The sequence below is a fragment of the Carcharhinus amblyrhynchos genome, chromosome 33 (assembly GCF_965287045.1).
Source record: "Carcharhinus amblyrhynchos chromosome 33, sCarAmb.v2.hapA, whole genome shotgun sequence".
NCBI classification, from domain to species: Eukaryota; Metazoa; Chordata; class Chondrichthyes; order Carcharhiniformes; family Carcharhinidae; genus Carcharhinus; species Carcharhinus amblyrhynchos.
Genome location: NC_137356.1, coordinates 1,585,198 through 1,611,418, shown reverse-complemented (window position 1 = coordinate 1,611,418; position 26,221 = coordinate 1,585,198). Strand labels below are relative to the sequence as shown.

Sequence of the window (26,221 nt, the reverse complement as noted above, 5' to 3'; positions counted from 1 at the left end):
GGATTTTCAGGATAAAATATGTGGGGTTACGGGGTAAGAGCTGGTGCAGGCTTGGTGGGCTGAATGGCCTCCTTCTGCAGGGATTCCATGATACAAGGCCCAGTTATGTACAGAAGCTGCCTAAAACACGAACCTGCAAATGGACTAAAGGCAAAGCAACTGGAGTAACACTGCACATTAACTCCATCAGAACTCTGCCTCTTCCCACATGCCTATGCTGACTCTGGGCTCCAATCCCAGATTCCTGACCCACAGTCATTTATGTGAGCCCAAGTGGCAGCATGAGCCATTCCTGATGAGGTCAATTCTGTATTCATCCAATGTGGATACTTTGCAGGAGGTATTAGATTGTGGTCATAAGCAGGAGCTCTGCCTGACGTTCTCCTCTTTAAACAAGTGGGCCCAAATCACAATCACTCATCTGAGATCAGCCAACTCAACACTGACCGAGCACAGTGACATTTCAGACAAAAAAATCAAACCCTTACCTGCACCACACCCCCAGGATTCACACCAATCATCATACAGATCCCTCGGAATGCAGAATCCTTCTCCTCATTATCACGAATATTTCGCAAAGATGTGCACCTGGGAATTACAAAAGCACACTCAGAATCTGGAAGTAGTAAAATGGGAGTGTCTTTCAGCCGTACTGGCTCTCTGTGAAGCTGATACACATTAGTGCCCCAGGCTGGCCTGAGCATCAGAGTGATCAGTTCACAAATGAGGTCAGAGAGCCCATTCTTTGGCTCTGGGCTGTAAACGTTAAAACGGAAGAAGGAATGAACAGGAAATGAACACTCACCACGGTCTGATGAACTGCTGTAGCATGGGTGCAACTTCCTGGGGACATACATAGCCGAGACGGCCAATGGTAATAGCTGAAGGGAGGAGAGACAGGAAAATTAACCAACAGCATAAACATCATTATTTACAGCTTCTCCCACAGTCAACACGCTCAGAATAGAAATGTTCCACATCCTTTAGTTCAGAGTTCAAACGTCTGCATTTTCTAGTCATCACATCAGTGTGGCAGAGTGCCATAGTCACCACCCTAACCCACCTGCCCAATTGATAAATGCACTAATGCCCTGTCCTGTGGATTACATCTGGTGTTTACAGCCACAGACTCTCCAAAAACAACCCTGAGAAACCACAAAGGTACATTACACTTGTCCCAGGATTAGGGAGTGAGGGCAAAAGGCAGCTATCTCCAAGCTGCTGCAGAATGCCCTGGAGCATCACTACCATCTTAACGCTTATTTATTAGTGTCACAAGTGGGCTTACATTAACACTGCAATGAAGTTACTGTGAAAATCCCCTAGTTGCCATACTCTGGCACCTGTTCGGGTACACCGAGGGAGAATTTGGCATGGCCAATACACCTAACCTGCACTTCTTTGGGACTGTGGGAAGAAACCAGAGCAACCACAGGAAACCCATGCAGACATGGGGAGAACGGGCAAACTTCGCACACACAATGACGCAAGCCAGGAATCAACCGGGATCCCTGGCGATGTGAGGCATCAGTGGTAACCACTGGACTGCCATGCTGCCCCAGATGTGGTGTAGATGTATCAAGTACCCAATGCCCACACTGTCGACAGAATCAGACTAATGCACGTCTCATTCCAAAGCTGCTGGCTGTAGCTCAATGATGGTAGTTATTTCCCAACCTGCGCTGCACTCAGACACAGCTTTTACTGGGTCAGCTACTCAGGAAAATCATTTCAGCAGCTTTTATATCAACACGCTCACTTTTGACCTCAAGCCCAGGACACCAGAGATGTGTACATCAGCTTCTAACTTACCAGTGTTCTCGAGTAGAGTCTTGGGAGTGTTTGGTCTGTTGATGATCTCCACCAAGTTATTCAGAACCAGTGACACATACGGTTGCATCTCAGCACCTACCAGTACAGAAGAGTCAGATTCAACCTCCACTGATATTCAGCAATTACATGCTTAATGTTATCTTTTACATGCTTAATGTTATCTTTAACATGCTAAAAGACACCAAAATGTTTCACAAGAGTGTAATCAAATATCCCTTCTTCATTATTTTAATGTTCTTGGGACGTCAATATTACTACCTAGACCAGCATTTGCTGCCCATTCTCAATTGTCCTGGAGTTGGTGGTGAGACATTGCAGTTCATGTGTTGCAGGATACATGTGTAGCTCAGCAGTGAGTGCCAAACTTCTGACCCAGCAATAGTGAAGAAATGGAGATCTATTTCCATGTCAGGATGGTGAGGGGAATTTGTAGATGGCAATGTCTCCATACACCTAATGTCCATGTCCTTCTAGATGCTAGCGACTGTGGGATTGGAAGGTTCGACCTAAGGAGGATTGTTGAGTTGCTGCACTGCATCTTGTAGATGGTACACACAGCTGCCACTGTGCATCAGTGATGGAGGGAATCAATATTTCTAATCAAGCAGCCTGCTGTGTCCTGGATTGTGCTGAGAACATCCTAGTGGAGCTACATTAACACAGAACATAGAACACTACAGCACAAACAGGCCCTTTGGCCCACAAGTTGCGCCGATCACTTCTATACCTACTAAGCCATAGACCGATCGATAACCCCCAATCCCATTAGATCCCATATACTCATCCAGAAGTCTTTTAAAAGACCCCAGCAAGTTTGCCTCCACCACCACCGACGGCAGTCGATTCCATTCACTCACCACCCTGAGTGAAAAACTTACCCCTAACATCTCCTCTGTACTTGCTTCCCTGCACCTTAAATCGGTGTCCTCTCGTAGCGACCATTTCAGCCCTGGGAAATAGCCTCTGAGAATCCACCCTATCTATTCCTCTCAACATCTTATAAACCGCTATCAGGTCGCCTCTCAACCTTCGTCTCTCCAGGGAGAAGAGTCCCAGCTCCCTCAACCTATCTTAATAAGGCACGCCTCCCAATCCAGGCAACATCCTTGTAGATCTCCTCTGAATCCTTTCAATAGCTTCCACGTCCTTCCTATAGTGAGGCGACCAGAACTGCGCACAGTACTCCAAGTGGGGTCTGACAAGGGTCTTATAAAGTTGCAGCATTACCTCCTGACTCCTAAATTCAATCCCTCGATTCATGAAGGCCAGTACACCATATGCCTTCTTGACCACATCCTCCACCTGCGAGGCCGATTTAAGAGTCCTATGGACCCGGACCCCAAGATCCTTCTGCTCTTCAACACAGCTAAGACTCCTACCCTTGATATTGTATTCCTTCATCCCATTGGTCCTGCCAAAATGGACCACTACACATTTATCTGCGTTGAAGACCATCTGCCACTTCTCCGCCCAGTCTTGCATCCTATCTACATCCCGCTGCAACTTCTGACATCCCTCCAGACCATCCACAACATCACCAACCTTCGTATTGTCGGCGAGCTTACTAACCCATCCCTCCACTTCCTCATCCAGGTCATTTACGAAAATGACAAACAGTAAGGTTCCTAGAACAGATCCCTGGGGCACTCCACTGGTGACTGATCTCCATGCAGAAAAAGACCCATCCACAACCACTCTCTGCCTTCTGCAGGCAAGCCAGTTCTGGATCCACAAGGCCAAAGCCCCCTGGATCCCATGCCCTCTCACCTTCTCAAGAAGTCTTGCATGGGGGACCTTATCAAACGCCTTGCTGAAGTCCATGTAAATTACGTCTACCACTCTTCCTTCGTCAATGTGTTCAGTCACATTCTCAAAGAACTCAACTAGGCTCGTAAGGCACCACCTGCCCTTGACAAAACCACGTTGACTATTTCTGATCATTCTAAACTTCTCTAAATGCTCATAAATCTTGTCCCTCAGAAGCCTCTCCATCAACTTACCAACCACTGAGGTCAGACTCACTGGTTAGTAATTTCCCAGGCTATCCCTGTTCCCTTTCTTGAAAATAGGAACCACATCCGCAATCCTCCAAAACCTCTCCCGTCTCCATTGACTATGCAAAGATCATTGCCAGGGGCTCTGCAATCACTTCCCTCACCTCCCACAGTAACCTGGGGTACATCCCATCCGGTCCCGGCAACTTGTCTATCTTGATAGAATTTAAAAGTTCTAACACATCCTCTTCCTTAACATCCACATTCATCCAGGCAAGGAGGGTGAGTATTCAAACACACTCCTAACTTGCACTTTGTAGACAGAGAGCGTGTTTTGGGGAGTCAGGAAGCAAGTTACTGCTGCAGAATTCCCGGTGTCAGACCTGCTCCTGAAGCCTCAGTATTTATGTGCCTCTGATGAAGGGTTATCGAGTATTGAAATGTTAGCTCTATTCACTCACACAGGCTGTCAGACCTGCTGAGATATTCCAGCATTCCCTGTCTTTGTTTATATGACTAGTCCAGTTCAGTTACTGCTCAATGGTAACCCCAAGTTCAAACTTAACACTCCATCTGCCCTTTAACTCTTAGTGAGCTCAGTAATCCAAATATCACTACAGCAGCAACCTAACAGCAAAGTGAATTTAGTACATTTTTTTTTCAGCTGCTGAGGTTCCTCTGTGCATTCAGTTTAAAGTTTCATGCGCGTGATGTTCTTCCAGGTTACTGAATCAAAGGCCTTTACGTTGCACACCACCAGACCAACTTCATACTCAGAAAGTTCCAAAGGTACAGGGATCACGAGGACATCAGCTTGGATCTATGGGATTATCCCACTCAGTTCCCATTGTTTACTCAGTGACTGCGTGATGGGAATGACCTCAAATCTCTGGTTAATCTGCTCATGGAGCCAATCACTGGGCAGGATTCTAGTTCATAAATAAAACTATCATGCGTGCAAACTCCAAGGTCAAGGTTAGGCAATTGTAGCTTCAAGTGAAGTTAGCATTACAGCACAGGCCAAGGGCAATAGCAGTTGGATTCTGCTCTATGAGGTTCAGAGCATAGCAAGAAAGATCATATCTCCACACAGTGAATAACAAGGAATCAGTAAATGCTCCATCACTGTCCTCCCTCGTCAGACTTTACCTGAAGCAATAACTCACCCATCTGCATGCAGATTTCTCCAATTGCCCAGGTGGCATTATTGCACACAGAAATAAACTCAGGGTTCAGGTTGGTTCCCAAGATTGGCATGAACTCAGCTAGAAGGTGGGGGAAGGAGGGAAGGAAGAAAGAAAGAAAGAAAGAGAAATGGAGTTAAAATCCGGTAACAACAAGGAAATGTCTCAGCCCTGGGCCCACTTTACAAATCCCACCCACCCTCTGCAGGTGACCTGGAGCCTGGATTTGACATCAAAGAAATCATAGAAACCCTATAGTGCAGCAGGAGGCCATTCAGTCCATTGAGCCTGCACCAACGACAATCCCACCCAGGCTCTATCCCTGTAAGCCAGTTTAGTACCTGGAGCAAGGCTTCAGATTGAAATAGTTCCTCAGGACACAGACAACTTAGCAACATCAATGGTTAGGGATAGCCACTATTCCTGCTGCCCAGCTGGCTGCCAGTCACAGGGCAGAGGGGCAGCAGGTATCTGAGGCCAGGTAAAGAATATTGAAGGATCTCTGGATTGGTCAGTATGAATATATAAACAGTCAGAGGGAGTAATACATTACCCATGGCTTCCAAACACCAGAGAGATTCCCCACAAATTCTCACCCCCGCCTCCTTGCCAGTTACAGGAGTGAGGCTTGACCCGCAACAATAAAAATAATAATTTTAACAATACAGCAAGGCCCTAGTGTCCAACACCCACTCCACTCACCTATACATGGCTTCACGTGCTGGAAACAGGCTTTGGTGAGATCACCCAAAAGTGCAAATGAACTTTGCCGAACCTCAGGCATTGTATCCTACACAGAGAGCGACGGAGAGAGAGAGAGCGGACAGCACAGGTCACAAAATCCCATCATGTAACAATCAAAGCATCACTGCATCAACCTTCCAGCACTCTCACCTCACTCGACAAGCCTGGATTCCCTTATCAACAGGATCTGCCTTTCACTCTCTAGTATCTACTTAAATGGAGCAGCACAACCGGGTTATGGGGACACCGATTCCCTGTGACCCCCCCGCTCCGGACCAGCGCCTGGGTCACGGGGACAATCTGCCTGAATACCAGCGCCCAGGTTACAGGGGCAACCCCCACCCCGAGCACTATCGCCCAGGTTACAGGGACACTCCTCAGGCTGGATTATGAGACAGGCTGAGGCTGTGTGGTATTGAACAGTTCAGTCACGATCAGGGCCTGCGTCAGGTAATATATTCCCCCAGCCACCAGGTGATTTATTCACCCAGTGCAGCCTCAGACAAAAGTCCATCATTTAGAGTATTGATGATAGCATTCTCATTTCAAGCACTGCTTGCACATAAGTCAGCTCAGTATTGAGGAAGGCACTGTAACACAGACATGATGTTGAATCAAAGCTGCCGCGTTGGGTGGTTAGAAAAAGATATCACATCATTACTGGAAGAGCAGGGTCCTGCAGACTGTTTAATTACTCAGTACTGTTCATACAGGACAGATAGGGTGCTGTAAGTTCACGCTCCTTCACAACAATATGGGCGGCACGGTAGCACAGTGGTTAACACTGCAGCTTCACAGCTCCAGGGACCTTGGTTCGATTCCCGGCTTGTGTCACTGTCTTTGTGGAGTTTGCACATTCTCCCTGTGTCTGCGTGGGTTTCCTCTGGGTGGCCTGGTTTCCTCCCACAGTCCAAAGATGTGCAGGTTAGGTTGATTGGCCATGCTAAAAATCGCCCCTTAATGTTCTGAGGTGCGTAGGTTAGAGAGATTAGCGAGTATGTTGGGATGTGGGGATATGGCCTGGGTGGGATTGTGGTTGGTGCAGACTTGATGGGCCAGATGGCCACTTTCTGTACGGTAGGGTTTCTATGAAGTACATACACTTCATCGTAACCCTCCTCTAGCCACATGGACTAAAGGTTCACAGCAAGGTGCTCTGGATTAAGAAGTTCAAAGGTTTAGATGTATTTAGATTCAGATCTTCCAGAGTTACACCAACACTGAAAGTTAGCTTTTACCTGAACCTTGCTGTGTGACAATTGGTCACTGTGCTTTCAGTACATGTCAGTGACTGCACAGCCTATGAATCACCAAGCTCACTAAACGGAGATATGCAAGTGTCAGTTTCCTTTCCGCTCACCTGCATACACTGGAAAAGCAGGGTCATGATGTTGCTCCGTGCCACCAGCTGTTCCACGTGACCACCCAGCCCCTCTGCCAGGCCACTCAATAGATCCAGTGCTACAATCATAAAGTCCTTGTCTGGAGCTTCATACTGGTCTGGCTGCGTGTTATACATCTGGAAAAATCCAAGCAAAAAACACTCAGTGACTAACAGTTTACAATTCTGCAAAGCACATCATGGAGTCTTAACACACAAGGGACAGCATTAGCTGTTGGGTTTGAGGTGCACAAAAGTCACCGTCCTCATCAAACCAGTGGATGGTACAGGGTGGCTCCAGCCAGGCCAGGCCCGGCCCCAATGGAGGTCCTGGTGCAATCATGGCTCCTGCAGCATAGTGGCTTCTTACGCTTCCACACAACATTAAGGGCATTTAAATGGTCATTGGATAAACGTATGGACGATATTGGAATAGTGTAGGTTAGATGGGTTTTAGATTGTTGCACCAACCTGTGAAACCATCGAGGGCCGAAGGGCCTGTACTGCGCTGTAATGTTCTATGTTCAAAATGTAATGTTCTATGTTCGCTGATGACACGAAGGTTGGTGGTGTTGTGGATGGTCTGGAAGGATGGCAAAAGTTGCCGCAGGACATAAATAGGATGCAGGACTGGGCGGAGAAGCGGCAGATGGACTTCAACGCGGATAAATGCGTAGTCGTCCATTTTGGCAGAACCAACGGGATGAACGAGTACACCATCAAGGGCAGGAGTCTTGGTAGTGTTGAGGAGCAGAAGGATCTTGGGGTCCGGGTCCACAGGACTCTTAAATCGGCCTCGCAGGTGGAAGAGGTGGTCAAGAAGGTGTATGGTGCACTGGCCTTCATTAATCGAGGGATCGAGTTTAGGAGTCGGGAGGTAATGCTGCAACTTTATAAGACCCTTGTCAGGCCTCATTTGGAGTACTGTGCGCAGTTCTGGTCGCCTCACTATAGGAAAGACGTAGAAGCTATTGAAAGGGTACAGAGGAGATTTACAAGGATGTTGCCTGGACTGGGAGGCATGCCTTATGAAGTTAGGTTAAGGGAACTGGGTCTCTTTTCCCTGGAGAGACGTAGGTTGAGAGGCGACCTGATAGAGGTTTATAAAATGTTGAGAGGAATAGGTGGATTCTCAGAGGCTATTTCCCCGGGTTGAAATGGTCGCTATGAGAGGACACAGGTTTAAGGTGCAGGGAGGAAAGTACAGAAGTGATGTTAGGGGTAAGCTTTTCACTCAGAGGGTGGTGAGTGAATGGAATCGGCTGCCGTCAGTGGTGGTGGAGGCGAACTTGCTGGGGTCTTTTAAAAGACTTCTGGATGAGTATATGGGGTTTTATGGGATTGGGGGTTATAGATAGGTGTTGATGTGATCGGCGCAACTCATGGGCCGAAGGGCCTGTTTGTGCTGTAGTGTTCTATGTTCTAATAGCACTCCACGTCTCACTACAAACTTCTAACAGAAATGTGAAAGGAATGGATGGAACAGGATTCATTCAACAGAATCTTTTTGGCCAAGTCTTGTTACCACAATCACAAAATGGAGTTGAGGATCACATTAGATCAATCAGAATTGCAATAAATGGCGGTGAAGCAAACTCAAAGGGCTGAATGGCCTACTTGCATTCCTACATCTTATGGTGATTTACTTGTGGAGGTCAAACAAGGCAAAGGATTACACAATAAATGGCAGGATACTGAGAGATGTAGAGGCAGTGAACGTCTACAGATCCCTGAAGGACACAGGGCAGATCAGTAAGATGGCTATGACAGCACCTGGAATCCTTTTGTTTTATAACAAGACACAAATATAAGAGAAGGGAGGTTATACTGAAACTACATAAAACATTCGTTTGGTCAGAATTTAAATACTGTGTGCAGTTCTGGTCGTCACATTATAAAAAGGATCGAATTGCATTCGAGAAGGTACAAAGGAGAGTGACGAGGATGTTGCTAAGACTGGAAAATTTCAGTGATGAGGAAAGATTGGAGAGATTGGGGTTAGCCTCCTCTGGTCCAAGGAGGATGTGGGGAGATTGGGTCAAAATATACAAAACTAAAAGGGCAGGAGAGAGAGAGGGTGGGAAAAGAGGTCAGTGACTAAAAGGCATAGATTCAAAATGATTGATAGAAGATTAGAATGAGGTGGGGGTGAGATCAAGGTTTTTCACCCGGTGGGTCGAGGGGGTCTAGAAAGGATATTGGAGCAGAAACCTTCAACTTGTTTACAAGGTGTCTGGATTGCACTTCCAGTGCTGTAACCTACAGGGTACAGACCAAATTCCAGACAGCAGCATTGGGCTGGCTGGCTTGATTTTTGGCATAGACAGGATGGGCTAAATGGCCTCTTTCTGTGCCACGAGCTTGTTGTAATTCTATGAACACCATCCATACACAGGAGGAATTAAACTGGGGGTCAATGGGTGCTATTCGGATTGGCGGATGGTGACTAGTGGAGTGCCCCAGGGGTTGGTGCTGGGGCCTCAGCTTTTTACCATTTATATAGATGATCTGGAGGAGGGAACCGAGTGTAGAGTGTCGAAATTTGCTGATGACACCAAGATTGGGGGAACGGCAAATTGTGCGGAGGGTGTGGAGAGTCTGCAGAAGGATCTAGATACGCTGGGCGAATGGGCCAGGAAATGGCAAATGGAATTTAATGTTGGCAAGTGTGAGGTGGTCCACTTTGGTAGGAATAATGGTAGGAAGGACTATTACTTATGTGGCGAAAAACTGCAGCAGGCGACGGTGCAGAGGGACCTTGGGGTCCTTGTGCATGAGTCGCAAAAACCCAGCTTGCAGGTGCAGCATGTGGTCAGGAAGGCGAATGGGATGCTGGCCTTCATAGTGAGGGGGATTGAATATAAAAGTAGGGAGGTCTTGCTGCAGCTGTATAGGGCATTGGTGAGGCCGCAGCTGGAGTACTGTGTGCAGTTTTGGGCGCTGCACCTGCGCAAAGATATTTTGGCCTTGGAGGGAGTGCAGAGGAGGTTTACTAGGCTGATACCGGAGTTGAGGGGGTTGAGCTATGAGGAGAGGCTGAATAAACTAGGCTTGTACTCGTTAGAGTTTAGAAGAATGAGGGGAGATCTCATTGAGACGTATAAGATGATGAATGGGATGGACAGGATAGAGGTGGAGAGACTCTTCCTGCTCAAAAAAGACAGTAGGACTAGGGGGCACAGCCTCAGGATAAAGGGGGGGCGGTTTAGAACGGAGTTGAGGAGGAACTTCTTCACTCAAAGGGTGGAGAATCTCTGGAATTCTCTGCCCGTTGAAGTGGTGGAGGCTGCCTCGCTAAATATTTTTAAGACGTGGGTTGATGGGTTTTTGATAAGAGAGGGGATTAAGGGTTATGGGGAGAGGGCGGGAAAGTGGAACTGAGCCACGACAGATCAGCCATGATCTTATTGAATGGCGGGTCAGGCTCGAAGGGCTAGATGGCCTACTCCTGCTCCTATTTCTTATGTTCTTAAACTGTTTGTAACACTGAATAAAAATAGAAGCTCACAGTTCAGTTAGCACACACCTCTGATCCTCCTCAGCTGATTAAATGCCCAATAACTCCACCCCATGGCCCACCCCTCCCATTTTCAAACCTTCTATTGATGAAACACTCTAGCAAATCTACATTAAAATCAAAAGAGGCTGAAGACAAGACCATGGGATTCGGACTATTTCAGTTCACATTAGCTCATCCACCACAACAGCTAGAGGCAGTGTGTATTTTGCCAAGATGCACATTTTTACTAAATCTGTGAAAATGCTTTGGATGAGAAGTAGTAAACTCCCACAATCATACTTCACTGTGCACTTTCTTTTGATTCAAACACCAGTCAAAAGAGCTTACCATGGCCTGGGCGAGTGTCTTCTGAACAAGGGTTACACAGCGCTGATAGACAGGTTCACAGTAGGGGAGAAAGCCACTCTGCAGAGCAGTGGCCACTGAAGAGAGGCACTAAGGGAGAAGAAAGAACAATGAATACTGATGCCACAAATGAGAGGCAATCAGTTTAGAGCAATAAGCAACAGGCATCAAGGTAACTACACTTGTAACAAAACCATTTGTATTGGCTATGGTTCAGACTATGGTCCGGAGATGAGGGGGTTGGACTATGAAGAGAGGCTGAATAGACTGGGTCTGTACTCAGAGTTTAGAAGGATGAGGGGGGATCTTATAGAGGCGTGTAAGATAATGAAGGGGATGGATAGGGTAGAGTTAGAGATTTTTCCCGCTCAGAAAGGACAGCAGGACTAGAGGGCACAGCCTCAAGGGGGGGGAGGGGGGGGGGGGGTGTGCAGTTTAGAATGGAGTTAAAGGAGGAACTTCTTCACTCAAAGAGTGGTGAATCTCTGGAATTCTCTGCCCGTTGAAGTGGTGGAGGCTGCCTCGCTAAATATATTTAAGACACGGGTAGATAGGTTTTTGGTAGGCAAGGGAATTCAGGATTATGGGGAGAAAGCGGGAAAGTGAAAGTGAGCCACTTCAGATCAGCCATGATCTTATTGAATGGCGGAGCAGGCTCAAAGGGCTAGATGGCCTACTCCTGCTCCTATTTCTTAAGTTCAGACAAGCGTATAGAAGCTTCAACCACAAGAGCAGTAGAAGCAAGCGAAATAATCGGGCACACTCTCTATAGCGAGTATCCAGGAAACCTCTTCACCACCCAAAAACACATACTGAATTATCTACTTGTTTCCTGTGCTGTTAACTGTGGGTTGGAATCCACTGCCAAGTCATAAAAGCAAGTGTATGAGGGGATATTATTATAAATGCAATGTTGTACTCATGAAGTCTTCCATATATACTTTTCAAATGTGGGTTTCTGGACATTGATTGGGAGTAGGAAATACAGCTAGTGCTCTCTTCAAGCCCAGAGACATCCCCAAAATCAGCACTGACCAAGGATTATACTAGGAATTGTGGCTGCTTTGAGGCTGAGTATCACAGACAAAATGCACCACTTTAGGCAGCACGAAAGACTGCACCCACATTGTAATAAATAACATGAATATTAATTCCATTTAATATACAGCCCATAGTTTGCAAGGGACAATACTCCACACAAATCTCCCTCCAGTCTATCAATCTCATTGCACCGTTTTAGCTCATCTTTCTATTCTCCTTTTTCAGACTATATCTTTCCATTGAAGGCAGTGTGTATGGAGAGAGAGAAACAGTTAATGTTTCAGACTGATGGCTTATTGTCAGAACTGGAAAAGGGTAGAGACGGATAAGGATTTAAGCAAGCAGAAAGGCAGGGCAAGTGGTGAGGAGAACAAAAAGGAGAGAACCTGACAGGGTGGGAAAGCAGCAAGGTTCAATAATAGGGGATGGTAATAAGACAAAAGATTGGTCTAAAGGAGTTGTCAGTAGCAGAATTACTTACAGATACTATCTGAATAAAATGAGAGTGATGGTTATGATCTTTATCCCAGATCTGCAGCATCCGTAGTATTTGATTTTGCATTTATAATCTCTGCTTAGGATTTTCTCCACCCTATTTAGAATTTCGAAGATCTCTGCCAGGTGTCTTAGCCTAAACCTTCTCCACTTTTTAAAAAAGCCCCAATCTGTTGAATCTTCTACGATAGTGCTGCACTCTCTAATTATCCCTTTGTCTAGGCTGGAGACCAGAACTCTGTGGAGTCCTGTCAGGATGGCCTGAGCAGGGCCAGGCAACGCTTCAATATCCCGGAGGGCAGGGGGCTCTATTCAGGTGACAGGAACACAAGCATTTCCCATTGGTTGGCAAGTTGGTAACTAGGGCAATTAATTTACCTGATGAAGGCACAGTGCTCCGAAAGCTTGTGATACCAAATAAACCTGTTGGACTTTAACTTGACGTTGTGAGATTTTACTGTGCCCACCCCAGTCCAACACTGGCATCCCCACATCTATTAAGAACAGGAGGAAATAAGGGGAAAGTTTGCAACAGAAGCGTGTCACCAACAAGAAGCACATCCATAACCTCAAAAGGGAGAGGGATAAACATTCAACAAGGATGTACTTTTGTTAGCTGAGGAGAGGAATTAGATGGAGAGCACTAACAAAGAGGGTCTCAGGCCCAAGGAACTAAACATCCTCCTGTGTTGTGAAGCCCAAGGATTCTACGAACTGAAACTCTGTGCTTTTCGGTGGCTTCAGAGACAGAACATGAAACCCACTGATCTTCATGTACAACACCACCACGTCTGTCCACTGGGGTATCATACTGCCCAATGGACACTCACCTCCAGCAGAGGGAAGAGATCCTTATCCTCATCCTTCAACTCGTTCCATTTCTGAATGAGGGGGGGCATTAGTTTCTGGATGTATTCCTGCGGAGAAGAATGGAACATTCTGTCGTTAAAGTCTGTACTTGTAGCAGAACCCAAGTAACCTCAATCCTTTCAATGCAGCAAAGCAAGACAGCTCCCCGGGAAGAGTGGCATAGCATTTGTTTATCACATTCCAATAGAGAATAGTTCATTTTTAGGTATATAAAAGTTGCAGCCATAAAAGTCAAAATTCAGCAACAACTAATGCACAGAGTGAGCACACTCAGTGTAATGCACACACTGTGTCAGAAAGACCCAGAATGAAGATTCCATGAAGGATATCCATTCTCACAGGTCAGCCATACCATGCTGAGAGATTTAACAGCTTGAAGCGACCCAGCAATCAGGAAAGCACATAAACACCCGTATTAAGAGCAGTAGGCCATTCAGCCCCTCCAGCATGCTCCACCTTCAATAAGATCACAGCTAATTCAAACCTTGATTTCACATTCCCACCTGCCCCTGGAAACCTTCACACTCCTTGCTTGCTCATCAGGAACGTGTTCATTTCTGCCTGGATGTTATTTAAAGACTCTGCCTCATCGACCTTTTGAGGAAGGGAATTCTAAAGTGTCTCAACCCTAGAGAGAAATTTCACCCCCTCATCTGTCTTAAATGGTCGACCCCTTATTTTTAAACAGTGGCCCAACAGCACTAACAAACTTGCCCGCAAGGATGTTAGTTCCACTCTGGTTCAGATGCAGACTATCCTGCTTATATAGATCCCACCTTTCCTGGACAGTCTCAGTGATCCAGGAACTAAAGTCTTTCCTTGTGCAGCAACTCTTAAGCCACGCATTCATAGAATACCTAGAGACCATTTGGCCCAGTGGGTCTACAGTGATCTCCCAACAGAGCATTCCATCAGGTCCTATTCCTGTAATCCCATGTTGCTCCCCACAAATCCACCTAACAGCACATCTTTGGACTGCGGGAGGAAACCTGTGTAGACACATGGAGAACGTGCAAAGTCCACACAGTCACCCAAGGCTGGAATTGAACCCGGTTCCTGGTGCTGAGAGACATCAGTGCTAAATACTGTGCTAGCATGCTGCTCCTCATTCATCTGTGCTCTTCTCCTATTTATGCTCACTGGCACATGACACTAGGAGTAATCCAGAGATTACAACCGGAGCAGTCCTGATTTTTAATCTACTGCTCAACTCCCTGAATGTCTAATGCAAGACCTTTCTATCTATGTCATTGATACCAACATGTGCCATGACCTCTGCCTCATCATCCTCCCCCTTTAGGTGCTGTGCAAATTACATGCTTTGGCTTCATGGTGATACTATCGTCAACTTCAGTTAACCTCGGACGGTGGCTCCTCCCTCTGAAATTTTACTCTTTAGTTTGGAATGTATTAGTGTATTCTGAAACATCGTCTGTCACTGAATCTCTTTTGACCAATCCCAGAACCCACACTGCCCCTTCACTTTCACTAGCCTTGCTTTCATCGCTTCATAATTGATCTTAAGTTTATATACTAGTCTCAGACCCACTCTTGTCTCCCTCAAACTGAATGACAAATTCAATCACATGATCATTGCTACCTAGGGGTGTGTTCACCACAAGCTCATTAGTTAATGCTATCCCATCACACAATACCAGGTTTACTATAGTCTGCTCTCTGATTGAAGAAATTATCCCAAAATCACTATATTTTTGACAATCCCATTATTCCAGGCTATATGTAGATTGAAATCCTCAAATGAGAATTGCTGTACCTTTCTGACAAGCTCCCACTATTTCTTCTTTGATACCCAGTCCAACTGTGTGATTCCTGTTCGGGGGCCTATACACCACTCCCACAACTGATTTCTTGCCTTTATCATTTCTCGCCTCTACCCAAACTTGTCCTATATCCTGGCTTCCTGAACTCAGGCCATCTCTCACAATTGTGCTAATATGGTCTTTAACTAACAGAACTTCAAACTTCCAACCCTTCCTACAAGTCACATTCCCTTCAATATTTAGCTCCCAGTCTATGCTGTTCTACAGCCATGCCTCTGTAATGGTTATTAAATCACACTTGTTAATCTTCATTATCACCATCAATCCATCTATTTCCCCCCCAGATGCCACATGCATTCAGATACACGGCCTTGTTTTGAAACTTCTAGCCTTGTCTTTATTTTTACCCTTAGGGAAGATCAGAGAACATAAACCTATCACTGTTTGTCTGTCATTTCCCAAATTAGTACCCTCATTTCCCTTGTCTCTATTGTTTAATATTCTACATCTGTCCATATTTGATCCCATATCCCCAGTCTACACTTCCCTAGTTACGGGATCCTCAAGAATATTGACCCCATCATGGTTCAAGTACAACTGTTCCAATGATACAGCCCCCCACTTTCCCTGGTATAGGCGCCGGTTCCCCACAAAGCAGAACCCACCTCTCCTTTCAAGCCACATCTTCATTTTGGATTTTATTTACCCTCTGCCAATTTGCATGCTGCTCAGGTAATAATCCAGAGGCCACAACCGCTTTAATGTAGTGCTCAGCTCCTCATATTAACCAAGCAAATCCTCTTTCCTTGCTCTACCGATATCATTGGTACCTACATGGACCACAAGAACAGGATCCCCAACCTCCCACTGCAAGTTCCTCTCCAACCATGAGCAGCTGCCCTGATCCCTGACACCAGGCAGGCAACACAGCTATCTAGATTCTCACTCCTTGCTATAGAGAACAGTGTCACTCTTACCCCTCATTATACAGTCCCCCACTACCATTACATTTCTTTTAGCTCCCTCTACTTGAATAACTTCCTGCACCAAGATGCCATCAACAGTTTGTTCATTCACCCTGCACAATGTTATCTAGGAGTTCCCACATCACCTGCCCTATCCTTACCATGCTTTCATTACTTAATTAAGAACATAAGAACATAACATAAGAAATAGGAGCAGGAGTAGGCCATCTAGCCCTTCGAGCCTGACCCGCCATTCAATAAGATCATGGCTGATCTGTCGTGGCTCAGTTCCACTTTCCCGCCCTCTCCCCATAACCCTTAATCCCCTCTCTTATCAAAAACCCATCAACCCGCGTCTTAAAAATATTTAGCGAGGCAGCCTTCACCACTTCAATGGGCAGAGAATTCCAGAGATTCACCACCCTTTGAGTGAAGAAGTTCCTCCTCAACTCCGTTCTAAACCGCCTCCCCTTTATCTTGAGGCTGTGCCCTCTAGTCCTACTGTCTTTTTTGAGCGGGAAGAGTCTCTCCACCTCTATCCTATCCATCCCATTCATCATCTTATACGTCTCAATGAGATCTCCCCTCATTCTTCTAAACTCTAACGAGTACAAGCCTAGTTTATTCAGCCTCTCCTCATAGCTCAACCCCCTCAACTCCGGTATCAGCCTAGTAAACCTCCTCTGCACTCCCTCCAAGGCCAAAATATCTTTGCGCAGGTGCGGCGCCCAAAACTGCACATAGTACTCCTATTCATTTGTTACTATTTTGCCCTTTCACACATTTTCTCAACTTTACCACCAGTTTGTATCTATTTTAAATCATGGGATTGGAATAGACCTTAACCATTTACCAGATACTCACCAAATAACCAACTCCTTTCTGAGTAAGAACCAATTTCTTACAGGGTGAGAAACGTTGGGAAAAAAAAGCATAAGAAGCAATTATTTCACTCTGAAGGGTGGTGAGTCTGTGGAACCAGAGCTCAATGGACACCAGGACAAATTTGCAGAGATAGATCAGTTTGTAATTAGTAGCAGGATAAAGAGTTATGGGGACTGGGCCGGAGGCTGGAGATAGGGCTGCTGAGATCAATCATGGTCAGACTGATTTGTGGAGCAGGCTCGAGAGGCTGAATTACCGACTCCTGACCCTAGTTTCTACGCTCTTAAAACATTCTCCCCCATCCCTCCCCCACAACCACCACCAAACTCTCAGGTACAAATGGTGCAGTGCCCTGTGCTTATGGAGAATGAATTGCATCTCCTGGGTCAACACCGTTAATTTAGAACTGAGGAGAGAGTGACAAATGCGGCGAGTAGCCAGAGGCCACCACGGGAGGAGTCGCTGGTGTGAGTTTGAATCTACACGCTGGGCCCTCTGACTTCACTGTATAAAAATACCTGCTACCTACTGGCTGATTGAGGTGGTGTCCCACAGAGTCGGCCAGCGTACCAATGGCATCATACAGAATCAGCAGGTTCTTGTGCTGGTACTTCCCAAATGCAAAGACCAGTGTGTCAAGGATGTAACTGAGGTACGGGACCAGCTCTGTGCAGGCTTCCTCCTCCAATGTAGCAAATGCACTGCAGGGAGAACAAAGGCAGAGTCAGCGACACAGCTCGGAATTGGCAGGTTCAGGTAGGCAAAACTTACAATCAACAGGCAGGAGTGAAAATGTGTTCTATGGTTGAAATCAGTTCTAAATTCTATTACCCCCTTCCCCACCAGCTCAGGGCACTCAATACCCTCAACCGCAGACTTTAGCCAAGTGCCAAATCAGACATTGTGAATACACATCATTCTTACATACTGAGGTTCATTCATCACTTCCATAGTCATAAGCAACATAGCGCTGAAAACAACATGTACCCTCACGGGCAAAATGGTGGCACAGTGCTTGGCACTGCTGCCAGGGACCTGGTTCGATTACCGGCTTGGGTCACTGTCTGTGTGGACTTTGCACTTTCCCCGTGTCTGTGTGGGTTTCCTCCGAGTGCTCCGGTTTCCTCCCACAGTCCAAAGATGTGCAGGTTAGATTGATTGGCCATGCTAAAATTGCTGCTTGGTGTCCCAGGATGCATAGATTAGAAGGATAAATGTGTGAGATTACAGGGATAGGACCTGGGTGGGATTGTTGTCAGTGGAGACTCGATTGGCCAAATGGCATCCTTCTGCTCTGTAGGGATTCTATGATCAACCCTGCTGACCAGCTTCTCAAAACTGCTAAACCTACAGACTGTAACCAGGACTTCTTCACACATGCTGCTGAAGATTTCACTGAACCCAACCCTATCAGGCAACTTGGGTTTCAGTCTGAACGTTGAAACAGCTTTTAGGCTCATGTGACTGGCACTGGGGTAATGCCAGTTTCCAGTACCTGTGGCCAGGCTTCACTCTGGCTGGTGACCATCTGACAAAAGGCATCTCCCAACATGCAGAAGTCTGCAGATACAATCAGTGATGGGTCACATGCTACTCTCCCCCCTTCTCTGGCACAGGGGATGGTTTCTTTCGGTTAAGTGTTTTGTGTCATTCAGTATCTTGTCAAACAGCCATCAGCAACACTAAGAACAGCTTGACTCAAATAGGTTGTACATGACTGCAGGCTCGATAATGGGGAGAGGGACCCTGAAAGTCCACCTCACCTGCACGCTGCCTCCTGTACCCGCTTATTTCCATCCAAGATTCGCTTTAGGAGTTCAGTCATGAGTGGTTTGAGATACTGGTCTGGTGGCTGGCTGACCACCCAGTGGGCATAGCGGCTGAGGGTCCAGCAGGCTATTGAACGCACTAGTGCCTTCTTATCTGGCAGACACTGTATGAGGTGTGGGATCAGCTCAGGGAGATAGGGGACCATTCCTTGCATACAACCTGGGGATACAAACAAAGAAAGGTGAGGCACAAACCAACAGGGAAAGGATGAACAAGATCACTATCCTCATCGTGTGGGGTTAACAGGCTCAAACTGCTACCACAAGAGAGTTGTGAATCACAACACTTTCTTACTCAAAAGGCAGTGGGAAAGTGTCTGAATGTTTTAAAGGCTGAGGTAGATAGATTATTGAGAAACAAGGAAGTAAAAGGTTATTACTGGGGCAAGCTGGAATGCAGAATTGAGGTTACTATCAGATCAGCCAACAACTTGGGCTGCGGGATGGCACAGTGGTTAGCACTGCTACCTCACAGCACCAGAGACCCAGGTTCAATTCTGGCCTTGGGCCACTGTCTGTGTGGCGTTTGCATGTTCTCCCCGTGTCTGCATGGATTTCCTCTGGATGCTCCAGTTTCCTCCCACAATCCAAAGATGTGCTGGTTAGGATGATTGGCCATGCTAAATTAATCCTAGTATCATGGGGATTAGCAGGGCAAATACAAGGGGTTATGGAAATAGGGACTGGGTGAGATTGTAGTAGGTGCAGACTCAATGGGCTGAATGGCCTCTTTCTGAACTGTAGGGATTCTATGAAATCTTAATGGGGCCAAGTGGCCTACTCCTGCTCCTATTCATACGTTCACCAGCAATTGGCAACAATGCATGTGGAGACGTTGTAAGTTCTATATAATTGGAGGAAGATGCAGTGCACACCCCAGGTGGAATGTCTTGGGACCAGATCCATGCTGGATTGCAGCTTAGACAGTTGTGATCATGGTCCCTTGGACCACTCCAACTGCAAGAATAACAAGCTGATAGTTAGTTAGCGCACCACCACGCCAAGGTAGCATTTACCAAACAAGCCAGTATGTTACATTTCACTCAGCTAACATTACAATTCACGAACGGTAGCTTAAAAATTGTCCATTTTTTTGGATAGCTGGATTTGAGACACTACTTGTTTTGATAAACTCAGACCACGGCCAGATCAAGTTCAAAGCACAATTTGTTGCGTGCCTGATTAACTCCGATTCTTATACTAAGATAGGTCTTAACAGGCAGCTGAAACCTGTACATTTGGACCATTGAGAAAAGCCATTTATAAACTTTTGGAATCTGGGACTAAGTGCTCCAGCAGATGAAGTATATAGCAGTGTAAGGGCAAGTTAAAAACCAGCTGTCCAGAGTCCAGGCACAAACAAACCAGGTATTAGTGGCTCTACTTTTCGCAACTCAAGACAGCATGTCCCTGAGCTGCTCTCAGTTCAAATTCAACTCTTGCTTCATACCTTCTGCAATAGCTCCCAAAACCAGGATCCCGGACTCTTTAATAACCCAATCCGGATGGAATAGCAGCCCCTTCAGCAATGGCAGGAGGTGAGGAAGAAGATCATCTCGGAAAACATTGGCCAAGACATCCAGTGCAGCAGCTGAGCATTTCCCTGATAAAAGATAGGGAGATGAGGATTAATGTTCACCCAGTGCACACAAACACACACCAGTGTCCCAAACCAGAGTCTGTACATACTGCCCCACTGTTGCCCCATCCCCACTCACCAAGTCAAACTACTCCAATCTGACCAATGAATCACATTAATACTTTAGAGGAAAGGTTTAGTTCTGGGAAGATTAAGGTAACTAAAATCCTGAGCTTTAGAGGTTGCCACAGTACCTGAACTAAAATTGCAATCATCCCTGTCTGTAGAGTCAGAGTACAAGAGATGGAACTATAAAACAGCAGCTGGGCTTACTTAGCTGCTGAACTGGAGATGTAATAACTACACTGCTTAGAAAGAAGTGTAGTCCAGAGAAATGTTTTGGGAGTTAGAGATAAATTAGATTAAAGCATCCAGTGAACCCGGAAAGGCGATGGCATTATAGAGATGAGAGGAGCTTAAGGTGGTTGTCTGGTTTCAATTTATCTGTTTTAGGAGGTGGTCAGTTGCAATTTGGAGCTTGAGTGTTTTTCAGGTCTCAGAGATGCCCAGGGAATGTTTGGTGTAGTCAGGGCTCAGAAAAGCCCAGGGGAGCTGAAAACATGACTGAAGGTCACTGATACCAAGCCAGGCAGTAAGGGTTCAGAGAAACCCCAAGAGATATTTATAGGTCAGTGCAGCTGGAAGACTGAAGTTCAAGGAGCAATACTAGCTTAGTGACATTGCAATCTCTCCAAGAGTTGGAAGTGTGCAAGTGATTAGAGGCAAAGTACATCTTTGTGGATCCCATGGAACACAGGTGCAGGAAAGAGACTGAGCTGCCCAGGGGTGGGCAGTCATTGAGGCGGTCTGAGTCAGAGTGGCTTTTGAGGGAAGATCTTCAGAAGTACAGATGAAATCCCTCATGGCAGAGTTTTAATGAGGTTTTGCGAGTCAGTGATCAATGATGCCTGAGTGGCTTGCTCAGAAATCTATGAGATCTGTCCTGTCACATCTGCCATATACTGTGCAGTGTGGTGTGTTAGTTGCTTGTTAATTCATACTTATCTCATCTCAATTCTAAATGTTAGAATAGAAGGGAGACAGTGTCGATAGTTTCAGTTTTCTGGTTTGGCACAGCAAATTTTAGAACTGTGGAATCGTGTGGCGTTATTCTTCTTGTTAGTAACTGAATTCAAACTTTATTGTCTATTTTAAAAACAAATCATTACTGCTCCCTAGGAAAGATCATAACAATGCAACATAAAATCCACGGCAGGCCACGCTTTAGTGGGCAATTCCAATTGTCCTGGGGGAAAGAAAAAGTGCATTCTCTCGCATTCCCCTCCTGGTATGTCCCCACCTGGCAACAAATAAAAAGACTTATGCTGAGCTTGGAAACTGCACAAAACTAAAGCTTCCTTTTGTCATTTCCCTGGTGAGCTCCCTCTCCCATTTATTCCTTTTGCTTCTAAATGTGCGGATTTGTAATTCAGAGAGATCAGGTGGAGAAGGACCCTTCAACTTGGAGCCAGTAGCCTAGCAGAGATCAGGGGCCTACCTAGTTAACAAGGCTCAATAACAAGAGGTTGGTGCACTAGCCCAGCTATTCAGGTGGGATGCTAAGAGGTTCCTAAATGGTTCAATGAGTAAACAGTCATTTGACACAAACATACTCAGATTCCAGTCAGAAAGAGTGTCATCATCATCGTCATCAAAATCCTCATCTTCCTCAGCAGCATCTTCCTCGTGCTGCAATGTCACCGTGCGGGACTTGTGGAAGCGAGGTTTTATATCCTGCTCACTATCCGGAACAGCTTCATCCTCTTCAACATCACCCTGAAACACGCACAAAACAGAAAGAACAGATCAGCAAGTAAGTCTTGGAAAGAGATGATTTTATAAAGACAGCTCACACAAGGCAGAATAAAGTGTCCTCGCACTAGCCCAATGTCGGAACACATGGCCTACTGCATTAAATTGCCATTTCCCATTACCCACACCAGTTATCCTTTGAGATCTGAGCAAAGCTGTCAACATTATGGAGATCCTGGTAGTCTGAGTCAATCCTTACAAGACTGGTGGCTGGGTTTGGAACTAAAAGGCGACAAACTAACCCAATGCCCAATCCTCAGCTCTGACCCAATTCGCAAAGCATTACAGCACCAACTGTTCTCACCTTTAAAAGTATTATGTCAATCTCGGAGTATTTCATCCCATTCACTAAAATAGGAATCAATCTATAAAAGACAAAACATTGGATCTTGTTTATTAAGAGAATGAAGAACCCCCTCAAGTAGAACACAAAGCTAAGGTATCTGATGTTAGCGATAAAGCACCTCTTACTCAAAGGTGCACCACACACCTCCTGTGATATCATAACTCAAAATCCACTCCATCTTGTCCACAACAGCAGACCCTTTGCAGCCTTTGATCAAACCCAAGATGGGGAGCAATGCCTCACCTTGTCAGCTGGAATCTTGTTTGTCTCCCTTGTGGGAATCTTGAATTGGATTCAGCTGGATTTTGAATTTGGTTTTTGGAGCAAACAAGGAATGGATTGGGGTTTGCCTGGTCTGAGCTTTGTAACTTTAAAAATTAAAGAAAAACAGCAGAATCAGAGGATATGCTCTGCACACAACAGGGCAACAGGACTGGGACACCATCTTGGGGAAAAGCTTCCTTTGTCTGTAGTGGAAGCAATTTCTACTGACTTATTCAAATATAAATGAGATAGATATTCTTTCAGAAAGCAATACTTTGAAATCCAGTTTATGAAGAATTTGGGAACAGCCATGTGGTGAGTGGAGTGTGCTCAGGAGGAACTGGTCACTTAGGACCTATACTTTCTAAATCTGTTCACCATTGCAGGGGAAGAGTTTCCTCACTGGACATCCTGCTCTGTTGTAGACTCATTAACAAAGACGGATCACAGGGAACATTCTAACATGGAGGATGGTAGAAGAGGAACTGGATAGACTAGGTTGTGTGTGACTAACAGTTCTTTGCTGTGAAGGCGCTACTACCCCCCTACCCACCCAGCCAAACAACCCTACACATTACTGGTTCTTACTGTATCAAGTGTCCTGATAGCGCCTCCTTACAGATTGGTTGTTCAGCCAACGTCAGCCAGAACTCGCACGCTTCCAATGCCACATTTTCATCAGCGTCCTGTGTCCTCTGCAGCATGTACTGCAAGTTAGAGGAGAAAGAGCAGCAAGACGTTACTTTACCAGCTGCAGAAAATCAGAAGGACGATACACTCAATCCCATGCACGCCACCTCCCTCACTCCAAAGAAGCCACCCAAACAGCTGCCTCACCCCTTTTCCCAGGGCCACCCAGAGAGCCCAACACCAACCCCAAGCCATTCAGCCACTTTGAAATTCCTGTTATACAAGAGTGCTCACCAGGGGTTAGGGACTCAGCTGGGAGGACAGGTGGCGTTTGCCAGGTGAAGTGCATCCCAGACACATGCATGAGCGAGTGTACACACACATGAATTGCAGTCAATTCATTGAGGGGAGGTGGGATTGGAACCTGAACTTTTCTCGTTTCTGAATGGTTCAGTTATCATGGTATGCATTTATCAATGGAACCACTTGAACATAGTCAAAATTACACCCAATTTTTCGAAGTCCCAATATCCACAAGGAAATCAACTTCACAGCAAATACACAAATAAAACTCCAGCATCAATGATTACAAACTAAACTACATGTCAGCTGGCCAGAACTGTATGAAGGGCATGAACTTCAACCCAATTTCAGAACGTACTCACATCTGGAGGAGAATAGGCTTATAAGCGATGGGCAGCACGATTTTGTGAGGGAGATCATGTCCTTTGAGGAAGTGGCAAAAAAAAATTGACCAGGGCAGGGCAGTAGGTGTTGTATACATGGACTTTAGTAAAGCCTTCAATAAGATTCCTCATGGCAGGCTGATACAGAAGGTGAAGTCATATGGGATCCGAGGTGAGCTGTTAACATGGGTGCAAAACTAGCACGGGCATAGGAAGCAGAGAGTAGCAGTGGAAGTATAGTTTTCTAACTAGAGGCCTGTGACAAGTGACGTTCCACATGGATCAGTGGTGGGGCCTCTGGTGTATGTGTATATTATATTAAATATTTTTAAAAATTTGCAGATGATACAAAAATTGGGGGAGTGGCAGACAGCGAAGAGGATTGTCAGACGATACAGCAAGATATAAATCGGCTGGAGACCTGGGCTGAAAGATGGACAAATGTGAGGTGATACGCTTTGGAAGGCCTACTGCAGAGGGAAAGTATACAGTAAATGGTGAAGCCCTTAAAGTTATTAGCACACAGAGGGATTTAGGTGTGCAAATCCACAGTTCCTGATGGTGGCAACTCAGGTGGACAAGTTGATCAAAAAGGCATATGGCATGCTGGCCTTCATCAGTCAGGACGTTGAGTATAGGAATTGGAAAATCATGTTGCAGCTGTGTAAGACTTTGGTTAGGCTGCATTTGGAATATTGTGTACAATTCTGATCGCCACACTGCACAAAGAATTTGATGCATTGGAGGGTGTTGAAGAGATTTACCAGAATGTTGCCTGGTTTGGAAAATTATGGACTATGAAGAAAGTCTGAATCAAGTTTAAACTTAGATTGTCTTCATTGGAGCGTTGCGAGGATGAGAGGGGTCAAGATTATGACAGGCTTGAATAGAGTGGATAGTCAGAGTCTTTTTCCCAGGGTCAAAGGATCAATCGCTTAGGGTTGCATTGGTTGAAAGCAAGAGGGGGAAGTTTAAAAGAGATGTACGAGGCAAGGTTTTCACACAGAGTGATGAATGCCTTGAACGCACTGCGGGAGGTGGTGGTGGTGGTAGTGGTAGTAGAAGCAGATTCTATAAACAACATTCAAGAGGCATCTGGATAGATACATGAATAGGCAGGGAATAGAGTGATATGGACCACAGAGACAAGAAAATATTAGATTAGAGAGGCATCAGTGTCAGCACAGAATGGCATGTAATACAAAGAACAGTAATGGAACATGAGCACAGCACTAGACGGACATCATAGTAGATTAACAGAGATTGCTGCTCTGCCCAAGGTACTGTTTCTCTGATGCGATGTTAAACTCAGGCCGTGTCTAATTGTTTCACTGATTCACAGCACGGTAACAGTCACAATTCTGAACCAGGTTCTTATGGTGCTTTGGCCAAAATTCTTCTGTCAAATTACACCATCAAAAACAGGTAGGCAGTCACCTCATTGCTGTGGCATTGTGTCAGCTCTAACAAGTGACCACACTTCTAAATATCATTAACTGATGTGGTAGTGTTCTTGTTTGAACTCATAATGACTGGTTGGGGGGGAGGGGGGGAGAGAGAGAGAGAGAGAGAGAGAGAGAGAGAGAGAGAGAGAGAAAGAAAGAAAGACAGAAAGAGAGAGAGAGAGAGAGAGAGAGAGAAACAAGTTAATTACCATTGTTACAGTCTAATCAATCAAAACAACCAGGTCAACAATTAGAGCCCCAGCTGGACCAAACTGGAGGGTAAAACCAGAGGAACAGATACATTCCTAGAATACATTGCATACAGACTCACTCAGCAGATATGTACCGCAACATAAGTGGACAGTGTGACTACTACTTGAACCTCATTACACACAGTGCAGACACATACCTGGATTATACTGTGCATGTGTGGGATCAGACGATCTATCCGAACCTCTAGCAGCATCACCAGTGCCCGGCACACATTCTTCCTCACTTCTGAATCATCGTCTGTTGCCAGTGCAAACAGGTG

The 26,221-nt window shown here is 45.8% G+C and overlaps 1 protein-coding gene across 2 annotated transcripts in view; it reads right to left on the bottom strand.

The window, feature by feature from the left end:
* Window positions 1-26,221, bottom strand: part of LOC145361053 (transportin-2) — a 50,207-nt gene that overhangs the window by 9,048 nt on the left and 14,938 nt on the right. For both annotated transcript variants that reach the window (XM_080216612.1, XM_080216611.1), the window contains exons 7-21: window positions 26,099-26,221; window positions 23,517-23,635; window positions 22,623-22,683; window positions 22,120-22,282; window positions 20,318-20,470; window positions 18,802-19,027; window positions 17,568-17,739; window positions 13,368-13,454; window positions 10,984-11,091; window positions 7,116-7,274; window positions 5,714-5,801; window positions 4,994-5,092; window positions 1,813-1,908; window positions 806-881; window positions 489-588 (exon numbers count right to left, since the gene is read on the bottom strand). In XM_080216612.1, coding sequence (XP_080072738.1) covers window positions 489-588; window positions 806-881; window positions 1,813-1,908; window positions 4,994-5,092; window positions 5,714-5,801; window positions 7,116-7,274; window positions 10,984-11,091; window positions 13,368-13,454; window positions 17,568-17,739; window positions 18,802-19,027; window positions 20,318-20,470; window positions 22,120-22,282; window positions 22,623-22,683; window positions 23,517-23,635; window positions 26,099-26,221 — 1,830 coding nt within the window. The remainder of the gene's footprint in view (window positions 1-488; window positions 589-805; window positions 882-1,812; window positions 1,909-4,993; window positions 5,093-5,713; window positions 5,802-7,115; window positions 7,275-10,983; window positions 11,092-13,367; window positions 13,455-17,567; window positions 17,740-18,801; window positions 19,028-20,317; window positions 20,471-22,119; window positions 22,283-22,622; window positions 22,684-23,516; window positions 23,636-26,098) is intronic.